The following is a 13,375-nucleotide window of genomic DNA, read 5'->3' on the forward strand; positions in this document are numbered from 1 at the left end:
GGTTGCGTTGGTTTAAGTTTGTTCCGGGTCGTTTCCCCCTCTTTCGGCTTCCAAATCCCCACTTGAGCTTCTCCAGTTATGACGATTTCAAATCCAGTGAAGTCCGCCACTCGCTAAGTGGAGCTTACCTTGGTTGATCGGATCCGATGATGAATGGTCCTCCTACTGGCCCGGCTCGGCAGTGGTCAAGACGGTAACCCGTGTTCGGGCATGGTTGGTGTTACGGCTCAAACATCTATCCTGCTCATGTTCATATATATATCTACAGTGCCTACCTTGGATACGTTCGCGACAATGGTGTTCCTACGCGCAGCTAGCTGCCTTCTCTATTGACCGCTATCCGTTCTAACAATCTATCGTCCGGGTTACACGTTTGACATCATTTTAGAGTCCTCGGTGCGTCATTCTACTCGTTTTGCCATCTTCTCCATAGTCATTTAAAAAAAGACCCCCCGAGCATTTACAATCCGCCCCGAGTCATTACCGCTGTCCGCTCGGCCTAACTTCTGCGCCAGCGGACACCTTCCCAAAGTGGCCCGCGGGCCGGTAGAAAATGATGCCAAGGACGAGGCCGGAATGGTTAACACCCCTGTCGCGCACACTTCTTAACCCAGTCAGTAAAGCTTTTTCGACCGAGATGGTGCTCCGTACTCTGTAGTCGCTAGCGTCTGTGTCATGATAGATTTTGCTCCAGATGCTATGATTTGTGGTTACAAACTTGATTGTGCCGCTGGCCAAGTGATTCGACATACGGTAGACATTTCCGAAGCGATATCACATATATACTGTACCTACCTACCTCCTTTACCTAAGGAGGTAGGAAGGAGGTAGGTAAACAGCACTGCGAATAAGCCAACGATTGATGTGCTAGGGAGGCTAACTGTAATTACATTAACGTGTCTGTGCATAAGCACCAACCACCCTATGTGAAAAACAAGGAAGAAACCACGGAGAAGAAAAGAAGCAAAGAAAGAAGCTGAAAAGACATCGAGAAGACAGTTGGCAAAATTAAAGCATAAATCCAAGGTACCTAGGTACCTGGGTAACCACCTACCCTACCTAGGTACTTAGCACCAGACATGTGCCGTTTCGCGGAGGTTAGCCAACGGGCAATAGCAATCAACCGTTCAATGGCCGCCCTTGCCTGTAACAGTGCGCATTCATGACGGAACATACTGTCCGAGCTAAGCTAGCCCAGAGTGGAAACTGCGCTGTGTCCTTTCCTTCAGCGAAAAAACGGAATGCATTGCTCCAACCGAGAGCTTTCACAGTAAAGAGGTCTCACAAAAACAACAAGTGCACAAGCTCTCAAAAGAAAACAAAGAAGAAGAAGAAAAAAGGGACTTATTGATTCGTACACAAAGTACCGAGCCAATAACTCATTGCATGCACTGACCCGTCGGTATTCGACACTCATTTGTTTGGTGTCATGACATGACCGGTAACGCCGGCTACATACAAAACAGCACGACGCAGGCTTTGCCCTCTAGAAACTAGTCTAGCCGGATAGCTTGCTTAAATGGTCGGTTGTTTGTCATCGTCATGCCAATCCCCTTTCTCACATACGTTTACCATCATGGTGCCCCGGAATGGATGCCACAGCCATGGAACATCATCAAAGGCGGCGGCACTCTAGCCGCCCTGGCCCTTACCAAATGGTACTGCACCGGCGCAACAAACCTGTCGGAACGCAAGATGCACGGCAAGGTTGTCATGATTACTGGAGGTACATCCGGCATCGGGGCAGCTGCGGCATTGGAGATTGCCAAGCGAGGCGGACAGGTCGTTTTACTCACCAAGCAGCCGCCCTCGGATCCATTCTTGGTCGAATTCATTGAGGACATGCGCTCGAGGGCAGGTCACACCATGATCTATGCCGAGCAGGTCGACCTCGAGTCCATGTACAGCATCCGAAAGTTTGCAACCAAGTGGATCGACAACGCCCCTCCCAGGCGTCTGGATGCCATCGTGCTCTGCGCCGCCACGCTCACGCCGCCCGGGATGCCTCGGACAGAGACCGCCGAGGGCATAGAAAGCGTATGGATGGTCAACTACCTCGCCAACTTCCACCTCCTCAGCATCCTCAGTCCCGCCATCAAAGCGCAGCCGTTTGATCGCGACGTGCGAGTCATCATGGCCACCTGCCCGTCTTACATTGCATCTCCACCGCTGAGCAAAGCCATTGACGCCGACGCCTGGTCGCCCGGGACGGCCTACGCGCGAAGCAAACTCGCCCTATTGACGTTCGGCAAGGCTTTCCAGAAGCATCTGGATGCCTACAAGCGGCCGGACCAGCTGCCCATGAACTCGCGCGTCGTCTTTATCGACCCGGGCTACTGTCGCACCACGGGCATGACGCGCTGGATCTCCCGAGGCACGCTGTGGGGGTTGTTCGTCTACCTGGCGTGTTACTTCTTCTCGTGGCTGTTGCTCAAGAGCCCGTACATGGGGGCACAGTCCATTCTGTTCGCGCTCATGGAAGGAGAGCTGTCCCGAATCCCGGGCGGGCAGCTGGTGAAGGAGTGCAGGGTCGTCGATTTTGCGAGGAAGGACATTGAGGACGAGGAGGCATCCAAGAAACTTTGGGAGGCGAGCGATGCCTTGATTGAGAAGACCGAGAAGGAACAGGGTGCGTTGAGAGCCAAGATGAAAAAGGAGGAATCTCAGAAGGAGAAGGAAAACGAGGAGGCCGAAAAGGTGCAGGAAGTAGAGGCTCTCGTTGAAGCCATCAAGAAGGGAAGATCCAAAGAAAAGGAGAAGGAAAGGGAAAAGGACAAGGATAGGTCCAAAGAGAAGTCAAAAGACAAACAAAAGGATAAGGATCGATCCAAGGAGAGGACCAAGGACAAGTCCAAGGATAAAGAGAAGGAGAAGGATAAGGAAAAGGATAAATCCAAGTCCAAGTCCAAGTCTTCCAGAAAGAAGGAATGACAAAAGAGAACCAGACTTTAGAAGGACAATTTTGTGTGTACTTTGTATTTATCAGATGCAGCGAGGTCCTAGTATGGCGCCGTTTGTACAATATGATACCCTAGAAGTAGACATACATGATAATAACATCTTACTAATTTGCTTGAACTAAGATACGGACGGTCACGCGACAGGGCTAACTTTTGTTCATGTTACTTTGTAAGTGGTTGATACCAATTTGTAGCCAGTAGTAGCTCATGTCAGATATGGCGGGCGATATGGTACCTTGCCCGGCATTAGTTTGGAATAAGGATGTCACCAAAACCCACCGCTTGCTGGCTGGCATTCAATGTGCGGAGAACATGCCGAGGCGGGGCTGCAGACAGGTACGGATACTAGACTAGCCCATGCGCACACGTTTTGACCGAGCCGGGACGTACCAATTATGATTACTGTGCCGATCTACAGGTTCATATGACGAAAAGCAATTTTCTAGTTATTCCAGAAGCCAATATTAAGCACTTTTGAGACCCATTGAGATATGTACATACTTGTCTGCTCATTATTCTGAACAAATCATAGCTTGAAAAAAAACAATTGCCCAACTCTTGACTGGCGAAACCGAAAGCAGAATTACATCAACATCGAAACAAACAAACACAACACAGTACGGGCTTCCTGTACACCCAGGGCCATGTCAACGAACCGTCAAATGGCAGCCATGATGGCATCGCCACGCCCAGCAGCCGGCAGTAGTAGCATCCCGGCGGCTCCCCACGGCGGCAACAGCGCGGCACTACACGCCAACGACCCTGCTTCCCGGCACCCCGTCTTTTTCACATCGAGGCAGTGGCGGCCGGTTCTCGGCAGCGCCGTCCCGTCCGCTCAGCAGCACAGCCCGGTGGCACAAGGTTTCATATTCCAGGACTCGCTGCGGCAGGGCGGCGGCCCCATGTCACCCAGGCTATGATGGCTTTCTGTCGGCGAACAAACGAAATGTCTTTTGTCTATTTATTTATTTATTTGTTCATTTTTGCCTTTCTCGAACAGTGCGGCGGCACTTGGGTTTGGAGCAATTTCTCTTCTATTCCGTTTCAGTGTTCATTTGGTTAGGTACTGGCTTGCGACAACACGAGTAAACGCCCCCGACTTCATCGCATAGGAGACATCAAGCCCAGCAGTAATTAATAGGGTTTGCTGGCCCAGAAATATCCCATGTCAGAGCTTAGGGGAAAGCCATCAATAAATCTTCACGTGGCATTTTTGGACGCAATAATTACCTACCCAACTGGGCTGCACCCAGGTTTGTAAATACACATGACACGAGAGAAACGTCTTCAACAACCCTAATGATGAAATAGAAAGGGAAACCAGAAAGCCAATGAAGGAAAACCAGTGCGCTCCATAGAAGCCGCAGGGTGAAACAGATCGGATATCAACATTCAAAAGATAATACCAAACGAGCACTGTACTGTTATCTCAACATGCTCGTTGGCTATGTATCAAGCCCTAGGACAAATGAAATGCGTAGAAGTTGGTGGTCAATGAGTCGCGCGCGCCTTCACAAATACAAATGGTGATAACACTGAAAACCCCGGTGAAGAAAAAGAACAGAAGTTGCTATCGTCTTGACGCAAGACTTCTGATCTCATGAGTTTTTTACTGCGATAATGATGGTCAACAATATCAAAAACATGACGAGACCAAGCAATCCCATGAGTTTGACGTTTTTCCACCACATTTGACGCTTGAGTCCACGGCTACGCACGCGGAATTCGCGAGCCGAGCCGCCGAGCCGGTCCGTCTTGTCGACCAGCAGGTCGATACGTTCGCCGCGCTCGAGCAGACCCTCAATGTTGCGCGTCATGATGCCCCGGACGTCGTCGATCTCACGCTGGGCATTCTGTACGGCGTCATCTCTGCCCTGGCGCGTGCTCCCAATCTCAACCATCAGCCGACGCAGCTCGCCGTTGAAGCTGGCGGCGCCGTAGTTGGGCTGGTCGGCAAAGTCGGTCGAGCCAGGCGGGTACTCCTCAAGGAATCGTCGTCGGATCTCAAACAGGTAGCCAAATGGTACGCTGCGGCCCACTGAGGAGTCGGCAATGACCAAGAAGGTCAGGCCGCCCGCGCTGGCGGCGTGGGGGCCATGGTCCGAGGGCGCCTCGGCGATGTAGTGTATGTGGTGGGCGCCGTGTGTGTACGTGAGTTTCTGCGGCGAAGTGTGTGTGATTTTCGGCAGGACTAGGGACGCAAGCGATGATGTCTGTGAAGATGCTGACGTTGTGCACTCGGTGAGGATTGTGCTGTTGTGCGCGATGCACGAACTGAAGCCGGAACGGACGTCCACAATGTTAGTAAACGAAATGAGGGAGGATGTACCGACGAGTCCAAGTACATCTCGAACCGCCCGTCCAGTGCTTACTAGAGAAGAGGTGTCGGAGGTGTTGATGATGAGGCCATGGCTATTGAGGTGTACACAATTTGTTCGTACGTGTCGATAGGATGAACGCCTTGCGTAGGTGAGCGAGTGTGAGATGGGTTGTAAACAGTGGCCAAGTCCGGCGGGTCCCGTTGGCGCTCAGGGTTTGTTTCGTGGGGTGTCGACAGATCTAACCATCAATTGTGAATGCGTTTTTCTGAGTGATCGCTAGGATAGAAATGACCGAGTTTCATAGATCGATTCAAATCAATTGTTCTTAGGTTTCAAATTGCACCAAGGTTGACAACAGCACAGGCAGAAAAGATATTATTCAGAGACCGACCAGCAGGGACGGGGGTAGGTTGGGGAGGCGCCAGGAAGACGTTGGAATCGTCATAGTGCATGCATGCGCTGATTAGATAAGACCCCGGATACGCCAGGTTCTTAATGAGGGAAAGCAACCGTACCTACCGAGTTCGAGCCCCACTTGGCGCGGCACGGTCGGCGCGGTTGTTGGCGAGATCCAAGTCCGCGTCTCCCTTATCGATAACTATATTTTTTTTTCCGTTTGAAGACATCCAATCCCCTTGTCCTCGGGATGGGATAATAGTAGCACCAGGACTAGAGCCCATTGTTGTTGGCCATACGCAGATGGAGCGGGCTTGCAGCTTGTTGTATTTTTATCACTAATATTGCATGCGACGACAACAGTGGCAATAATATACTGAAATTCCCGTCACGGACGAGGGGATTCCAATCCCAGCGTTGCAATCCTCTCTGGAGGCTGGCTGTCATGAAATCCCTTGTGCGCACCCTGTCGAGGCCGACACGACTGGTCCGTACTACTCTGCCGATATGTACTCGACAGCTTAGTGTCTCGCCGGCCCGCTCGAGGAGAGAATCCAAGTCCAAATCCAAATCTTCACAGCAAATATCTTATACTAGCACGTCAACCACCTCGACTCCTACCGCAGGGTCAGGCAAATCCGATGCGTACTACAACTTCCGTCGATTGGTGCAGAAACACTTCAACACCCTTCTCGACAAGCTTGATTCGATGGACCCCCGAAGCGACGAGTACAGGGGCTTTGGATTCACAGGGTCACGCAACATCCGCACAACGGCCAAAAAATTCACCGACGCTCTCGAGGCGAGCTTCAACTTGGCGGCGCATGGGAGTCACAACAGGACCGATAATCCACTGTTCTGGAGCTTGCGCCATGGGTTCGTCACAGGAAACATTGGTGGGCTAAACAGGGAGATCAAATACGCCTTTCGCAGCTTCACTGGTCATACCAAGTACAGTCCTCCTTCGACACATATCCTTCCCAAGCTGGGTGATTTCCAGCACCCTACAGAATGGTTCCCCGGTACACGAAGCATGCAGAGGAAAATACATCTTCACGTCGGCCCGACAAATTCTGGAAAGACATACAACGCACTCAAGGCACTGGAGAGCGCGACAACAGGGGTCTACGCAGGACCACTGAGACTGCTGGCCCACGAGGTGTATACTCGCATGGTGGCCAAGGGCAGGAGCTGTGCTTTGCTCACCGGAGAGGAGCAGAGGTGGCCGGAAGATACCCAAAGTTTTATCTCTTCCTGCACGGTGGAGATGGCACCGCTGAATACAGTCGTCGATGTGGCGGTCATTGACGAGATCCAGATGATTGCGGATCCGGATCGGGGCTGGGCTTGGACGCAAGCCGTTCTTGGAATACAAGCACGCGAAGTTCATCTCTGCGGTGAGGAGAGAACCGTGGATCTCATCAAGAGATTGGCTGAGAGCATGGGAGATGAGTGCATCGTGCACCAATACGAGAGATTGAGTCCGCTGGAGCCGATGAACTCAAGTCTGGGCGGTGATTTGAAAAAACTTCAAAAGGGTGACGCGGTTGTCGCCTTTAGCAGGATTGGTCTTCACGCTCTCAAGCGAGGTATTGAAAAGCAGACGGGCAAGCGGTGTGCTATTGTTTACGGTTCCTTGCCTCCCGAGACCAGAGCAGAACAGGCCGCACTGTTCAACGACCCGGATAACGAATACGACTACATCGTGGCGAGCGATGCTATAGGCATGGGCCTTAACCTGGAGATCAGGAGAGTCGTGTTTGACACTACCAACAAGTTTGACGGCTCAGAACGACGTTTCTTGGGGGAATCTGAAATTAAGCAAATCGGCGGCAGGGCCGGCCGCTTTCGCAGTGCAGCTCAGGCCATACAGAGTGCAACGGAGGGCGACGAGGAGATTGCGCGCAGAGCAGTCTCCCGTCCAAGCGTTGGTTATGTTACTTGTGTGGACGACGGCGACTTGCGCAGAATCCAGAAGGCTTTCGAAGTGGAAGTGCCCCCGATCAAGGCGGCAGGACTGTTGCCGCCCGCGGCCATCATTGAGAAGTTCTCGTCGTACTTTGCGCAGGACACGCCGCTATCACACATTCTTCTCAAAATTCGAGAGGTGGTCAGGACCTCGGATGACTATTTCGTCTGCAATTTCGACGACTGGATCGAGGCTGCAGATATCATCCAGGCTTTCCCCATGCCGATTTCCGACCGCCTTGTGCTGCTTTCAGCACCATTGGACTACAAAACCAAGGAGTTTATGCGAATATGCGCCAAGTGTGTGTCCGAGCTGAAAGACGGGCATCTTCTGAGCCTGGACGGGCTCGAACTTGAGGTGCTTGACGTGGACGACACGTGCTTTAACAAATATAGGGCCCAGGAGCAGCTGAACAAACTCGAAACTCTCCACAAATGTCTCATTTTATACCTCTGGCTCAGCTATCGATACCAGGGCGTGTTTGTCAGCCAGGATCTTGCGTTCCACGCCAAGTCGCTCGTCGAAGAGAAGATACGTGAGAGGCTCGACAAGGTGGACTTTAGGTTGGATGACAGGCTCGAACAAAAGAGGAAGATCGAAGCATTGATGTTGAAGAACCAAGCCAGGAAGAAGGAGATGTTGCAGGAGGCTGGTTTAGTGTATGATACGACGGGTAGTTCGTTGGCAGCAGACGCTCCGGCACAGCAGGCCGTCGCATACGGGTCAGATGCTGTTTCAGCGAGACTCTAGGTGCATTGCATCTTGTATATTACGGAACCTACTAGCATTCCTCTTTTTGTATATTAGACAATTTGTACGTGGCAATTGTTTGTATGATAGAATCTGGTAAAGTAATACCCCAACAATGCCCCTATTTGTACAACGGACGTTTAGAAACGCATAGCAGGCAGGCCGCTAGATCTTTTCCGGTTCTAGAATTGTTTCTGGCATTGTATCGATTTCTCGTTTCTGCTGACTCTTTAAGAGCATACACAATTCTTTGGTGCTTTCAAGGTTTTATGCATTCATTCATTCACCAGACATGAATGAGCGTACAATATACGCTGATAGATTCATTGTTATCGTATGATATCATTGGAATGCCTTGGAAATACAGGGTTTGGACGGTCCTCACTTCTCAGTGCCCGTTTGTGTCTTCGCCTTGCAGGGCTAGAAGTGGCGCTAACCTGGGACCCCGCTGCATACTCCACCCCAGCAGCACTCTATTAGGCACTTCTACAGCAGGTCTCTACATTTTGGGTTTATATACTTCGTTTTACCTCATATCAGTCACGAATCTCCCACTCAATCTCATAGTCCGAATTTGACCAGCCTCGCACGACTTCATTAATAGTGCTTAGTAATCTAGGCTTTTGAGCGTGCCTCCATCAAAAGCACAGAAAACAGGCCGTTGGTAGACGCTCGCGACCGAAAACCAGATTATCGCCGTGTCATCAGTCGCCCTCCAAATTATCCCCCTCATAAAACCCCCATCCCGGACACGCCCTGGTCGGATCATAAAAATGGCATCCAGCACAGGAAACCCGGCAGCGCCCGAAGTAGGAGGCACCAGGCCGGCGTTCATACCGCTCGAGGCCAACCCGGAGCTGATGACGGAGCTGGTGCACGGCCTGGGCCTTAGCAGCGCTCTGCAGATGCACGACGTCTTCTCCATCGACGACCCGGAGATGTTAGCCTTCATCCCGCGGCCCGCCCTGGCCCTGCTGCTGGTCTTCCCCGTCTCGGCCATCTACGAGTCGCACCGCCTAGCCGAGGACTCGCTCCTGGCCGACTACGCCGGCAAGGGCCCCGACGAGCCCGTCATGTGGTTCAGGCAGACCATCAGGAACGCCTGCGGCATGATGGGCATCTTGCATGCCACCCTGAACGGCCCTGCCAAGAACTTTATCGGTAATTTTGAGCTTTCCTTGTGTCCCTACTTCAACCAATGGAGATTTTGAAAGCTAGTCGAGAGTGGTAACGGCAGCTATTGAGAAGATTTTATGAACGTGCTAACCCTGCCTCCGAAACACAAAGACGCCGATTCAACTCTTGACAAGCTTTTGAAGGACGCCACGCCGCTCGAGCCGGCGGCCCGCTCCAAGCTGATAGAGACCAACGGCGCCCTCGCGCAGCAGAACAAGGCGGTCGCCTCACGGGGTGACACCGCGGCGCCCGAGGCCACCGACGACGTGGACCTGCACTATGTCTGCTTCGTCAAGGCGGAGGACGGCACGCTCTGGGAGCTTGACGGCCGGCGAAAGGGTCCGCTTGCGCGCGGCAAGCTCGAGGACTCGGAGGACGTGCTGTCTGAGAAGGCTCTTGTGCTGGGACCCCGCAAGTTCCTCGAGCGGGAGGGAGGGGATATGCGCTTCAGTTGCGTGGCTTTGGCTCAGAGCATGGATTAGGGCGATTGTTCTTACTATGGGCGACTGAAGTGGTTTCCAAAGCCGGCGATTTCCCGGATTGATAAGACGACGGTACTATGGCTCGTTAGACAAGGTGACATATAGCTATTAGAATCGCACCGGCTTTTGACTTGACCTACAGGATATATTGGATAAAGCACGCGTCTGATCTACCTGTACCGCCCAATTCAAAACCCATCAAACCCACACTCTGTTGTGGAATTGACAAGACATCCCCAGCATTGTAGCCGCCAAATGTGATCCTGGATCACTCCGCTCTCAACCCACAACATCAACACGCCTCCCGTCTTTCTTTTCCAGCCTTAACAGCGCCTCCGGCTACACCGCAGTGATTTGAAGAGGTCGATGATTCTTTCCGCCCACAAGATACATACGTCTGGTCTTTAGAGAGGGCATTCTGCTGCTCCGTCTTGACCAGAATCTTCTGTAATGAGCTATGACTGCTGATAACAAAGCATTAACACCTCTGTCGACACCCCACCGTCGTCCCCTTTTCGATAGCTGGGATGGAAGACGCTCACGCTTGCGACGTGCCATGCTTCGAGTACCCATCAGGCTTGGACGTCACCAACACCCTGAGGTTCTCAGCTGCGCTACTGCCCACAGACTCGGACGGACCAAAGTAGTCTTTGACGTGGCCATGGGGGTCGTCCTTGTACGGCCCCCTCTGCGGCGAGATTCTGTTATCCCACTCGAAGCTGCCGTGTGGCCCGCGCCTGATGTGCTGAGGTAGTATGTCGACGTTGGTGTCCGAGCCCGAGTTGGATCGTACCGCGGCGCGCGAACTAGCCTGCGCTAAGCCCATGGTGTTGCTGGCGGTTGCTGCTCTGCTGGAAGCCGGTTGGGCGGGGCTGGACGCTGCTGCTGCGGACATCCTGCCGTCCTTGTTGGCCTCGGCGACCTGGTGGTTGATGTTGCTGGAGCTTCTGGATGTTGTAGGCATGGCGAGTTGCTGTTGCTCTCATGACCTGATTAGGAACCTACGGGTAGGTATATATCCTCAAGGGAAAGTGGCGTCAAGTGGGCGGTTCGGTTTGTCTTGAGAGGCGGGCTGTACCACATAGGAGATTTACCAAGGTAGGAAATTCTGGCTCTAGTACTGTAAAGTGATCATAATTTAAGATAGAGTGTCAAGTGTACCATTCCAAGACCATGTTTGTGCGTGGTTTGGTATACCGAGTTTGGCTCGCCAGCAGTATTGGTGGTATTACAGGTGTTGGAAGGCAGTGCAGTATACTCTTCATTTTGCCATTTGTTGTTTTCATTCTCTCAGCGGCAGTTCTGATCAGGCTTGCAAAAGGGGAAGCTGTTATACACGGTGCCTTCCGTCATAACTTCCATGTCAAACTTTAGCTTCGAGATTTTCCATATTATGCCCATTTCCTGTTAGCTTTTGGAAGCTGTACCGGATATAATGGAGGGAACGTAGAAAAGCCGTCTGGTTTTGCCAAAGGCACGTTGCCAGCATCTTTCCCACACGTTGAGATTGAGATATCAGCACTGGTAGGAACCTGACAATACCTCACCTTGGCAGATGATGTATCTTGACAGAATGGACTCTCCTTCTTGATAACAATTCGATGCCGTGTTCATTGTTCATTTCTTTTGCCCTCCTTAAACTTCTGTGTTAATATTCGGCATGGTCTATTCCAGAAACCAACCATTCATTCTCTCGACTGGCGGGCTGTCAGTCAAACGAGCGACAGAAAGCTCGTGCAGCAAATGACCAGATTTTTGTTTTGGCGCTGTCGCGTGATATGAAACCACGAGTGAGCTGGGTTCCATGGTGCCTGCGCTCCACTAGCGTAATTCCTTCGTGGAGGTTTTTCAAAAATGGGCTGGGAGCAGAAATTCGACGGCGTGAACAAGCGCCCAGCCGAATTGCCGAGCCAGCTGTCGCAAGTTCTGGCCCAGAAATTACGCTGGAAGAACGGGGCCAATTGTCGCTGGAACTTTCAGTTGCTGTTGTGTTGGAGGCAGGTATAGGTACCGTAGGCCTCGGGTGTGAGTGGGGCTTCGGGTCGGTTCCGGAGGTCCTTGATGCCAGCGCGTCCTGATAATTTCAAATCCGATGACAACCAAATCCAAATTAAAGCTTTGCAGAAAACAGACCTCTCCTTCGCCGGATCGCCGTGGGCCACGAGTTTGACACAAGGACGCTCTCCCCGTCTGATTTCCGGGATCTGCAGGGTCTGCTTCCTTTGTTCACCATGGCGTCGTCGCGTGGCACCATCGTCCTCTCCGGTAGGCATTGAGTACTGCTGAAGATTGAGGCTTTAAAGGAGTGAATGTCTTGCAGCCCCGAGAGAAGCCTCGCACAAGTGGTTAAAGATACAGCTTAGATTCAAGTCTGATTCGGATTGTTTGGTTTGGTTTCATTCACCCAGAACCGCTTCTTGTCCATTTCGGACATTAAAATGCACCTCTGCAAGCGCTACGTTTGTCTCTTGTCTGTCAACCATAACACGATGCCTTCATCCGACTGTTCCATTGCCGCTCGGGCTTATGCAGCACGGAGAAAGGCCCACGGTTGCCGTACCAACCCATAATGCAAGCCATGATTACATCTCATGTGCGGATATGCACTTCGGCCAAACCCACAGGTCCCTCACAAAACTGCTGGTGTGTACCGATACTGTCACTTCATTCAGGTCAGGCGCAGTATAAGACATAATTGGGCCAGCAACCATGTTGTGTGCTATTGACCTATCCTACCAATCATGTACGACTGCCACAGGCAGGCTGTGCCTATTCTTTCAAATTCTCACTGCTTTAGCTGTCCATAGCACACAACAGTATAATCCGTGCTTTCCATGCCTAACACGGCATCATTACGGATTCTGATGGATGCCAGCCACCGGTCGAGAGCCAAAGCATCCGGCGTTTGTCGTGTTTCTTCGCGTCGACCCTGCAACTTGACGCCAATTCACCACTAATGTATCACCGTTCCTGGCCTCTACCAGCCCGCCAGCCTAACATGGCCAAGGTTGCCCCAGGCTAACCTTCAAGCTAACCGTTCTGCGAGAGTCCGAGCGTTTGTTGAAGATGATGAAGGTGTGGTGTAGTGAATTGATTTTGGACATTAGGCGAGGTCCTTCAAGTGTAATCACTTGCCACTATTCTACTTTTTTTATCTTTTTTTCTGGGTTCTTTTATCCCTTCTTTTCTTCTCGCGTCTTTCACCTACCTATATGCCTTACCTGCGGTCTTTTTTTCTTTCTTTTTTTTCCAACCACCAATAATCACCGTCCTAATTGTACCGCATGTTTTCTTGACCCAGTCCTATCGTTAATCAGCAAC

General features: G+C 51.7%; 7 protein-coding genes across 7 annotated transcripts; 5 read left to right on the top strand and 2 right to left on the bottom strand.

Annotated features, from left to right (window-relative positions):
• Positions 1–1,201: 1,201 nt before the first annotated feature.
• On the top strand, positions 1,202–3,083 carry MGG_01680 (retinol dehydrogenase 13). Its single transcript, XM_003714620.1, has one exon. It carries the CDS (start codon positions 1,543–1,545, stop codon positions 2,929–2,931), a length of 1,389 nt encoding a protein of 462 aa, XP_003714668.1. The 5' UTR covers positions 1,202–1,542; the 3' UTR covers positions 2,932–3,083.
• Positions 3,084–3,259: 176 nt separating this feature from the next.
• MGG_11169 (uncharacterized protein) lies at positions 3,260–3,880 on the top strand (the record flags this gene model as incomplete). The annotated part of the gene is made up of 2 exons (XM_003714621.1): positions 3,260–3,296; positions 3,579–3,880. The coding sequence occupies 2 exons, from the start codon at positions 3,260–3,262 to the stop codon at positions 3,878–3,880; spliced, it is 339 nt and encodes a 112-aa protein (XP_003714669.1).
• A 259-nt stretch (positions 3,881–4,139) lies between these two features.
• Positions 4,140–5,666, bottom strand: MGG_01681 (vesicle-associated membrane protein 725). Its single transcript, XM_003714622.1, has 2 exons — positions 5,333–5,666; positions 4,140–5,234 (listed from the first exon to the last, which is right to left on the bottom strand). Exons 1-2 carry the CDS (start codon positions 5,368–5,370, stop codon positions 4,559–4,561), a joined length of 714 nt encoding a protein of 237 aa, XP_003714670.1. The 5' UTR covers positions 5,371–5,666; the 3' UTR covers positions 4,140–4,558.
• Positions 5,667–5,910: 244 nt separating this feature from the next.
• Positions 5,911–8,566, top strand: MGG_01682 (ATP-dependent RNA helicase SUV3). Its single transcript, XM_003714623.1, has one exon. It carries the CDS (start codon positions 6,123–6,125, stop codon positions 8,394–8,396), a length of 2,274 nt encoding a protein of 757 aa, XP_003714671.1. The 5' UTR covers positions 5,911–6,122; the 3' UTR covers positions 8,397–8,566.
• A 204-nt stretch (positions 8,567–8,770) lies between these two features.
• Positions 8,771–10,340, top strand: MGG_01683 (ubiquitin carboxyl-terminal hydrolase). The gene is made up of 2 exons (XM_003714624.1): positions 8,771–9,557; positions 9,684–10,340. The coding sequence occupies exons 1-2, from the start codon at positions 9,170–9,172 to the stop codon at positions 10,052–10,054; spliced, it is 759 nt and encodes a 252-aa protein (XP_003714672.1). The 5' UTR covers positions 8,771–9,169; the 3' UTR covers positions 10,055–10,340.
• Positions 10,076–12,011, bottom strand: MGG_01684 (uncharacterized protein). Its single transcript, XM_003714625.1, has one exon. The coding sequence runs from the start codon at positions 11,016–11,018 to the stop codon at positions 10,593–10,595; it is 426 nt and encodes a 141-aa protein (XP_003714673.1). The 5' UTR covers positions 11,019–12,011; the 3' UTR covers positions 10,076–10,592.
• MGG_14810 (uncharacterized protein) lies at positions 11,909–12,340 on the top strand (the record flags this gene model as incomplete). The annotated part of the gene is made up of 2 exons (XM_003714626.1): positions 11,909–12,055; positions 12,179–12,340. 2 exons carry the CDS (start codon positions 11,909–11,911, stop codon positions 12,338–12,340), a joined length of 309 nt encoding a protein of 102 aa, XP_003714674.1.
• Between the last annotated feature and the right edge of the window lie 1,035 nt (positions 12,341–13,375).

Source organism: Pyricularia oryzae, chromosome 2 (assembly GCF_000002495.2).
Source record: "Pyricularia oryzae 70-15 chromosome 2, whole genome shotgun sequence".
In the NCBI taxonomy this organism is placed as follows: domain Eukaryota; kingdom Fungi; phylum Ascomycota; class Sordariomycetes; order Magnaporthales; family Pyriculariaceae; genus Pyricularia; species Pyricularia oryzae.

What these genes read in the sequence shown, in the direction of transcription:
- MGG_01682 (XM_003714623.1), top strand. Translation starts at nt 6,123, where the DNA reads ATGAAATCCCTTGTGCGCACCCTGTCGAGGCCGACACGACTGGTCCGT.
- MGG_01684 (XM_003714625.1), bottom strand. Translation starts at nt 11,018, where the DNA reads ATGCCTACAACATCCAGAAGCTCCAGCAACATCAACCACCAGGTCGCC.
- MGG_01681 (XM_003714622.1), bottom strand. Translation starts at nt 5,370, where the DNA reads ATGGCCTCATCATCAACACCTCCGACACCTCTTCTCTA. An exon ending in CCTCCGACACCTCTTCTCTA is followed by an intron (nt 5,235 to 5,332) that starts GTAAGCACTGGA and finishes TTCCGGCTTCAG; the next exon opens with TTCGTGCATCGCGCACAACA.
- MGG_01683 (XM_003714624.1), top strand. Translation starts at nt 9,170, where the DNA reads ATGGCATCCAGCACAGGAAACCCGGCAGCGCCCGAAGTAGGAGGCACC. An exon ending in CCCTGCCAAGAACTTTATCG is followed by an intron (nt 9,558 to 9,683) that starts GTAATTTTGAGC and finishes CGAAACACAAAG; the next exon opens with ACGCCGATTCAACTCTTGAC.
- MGG_01680 (XM_003714620.1), top strand. Translation starts at nt 1,543, where the DNA reads ATGCCAATCCCCTTTCTCACATACGTTTACCATCATGGTGCCCCGGAA.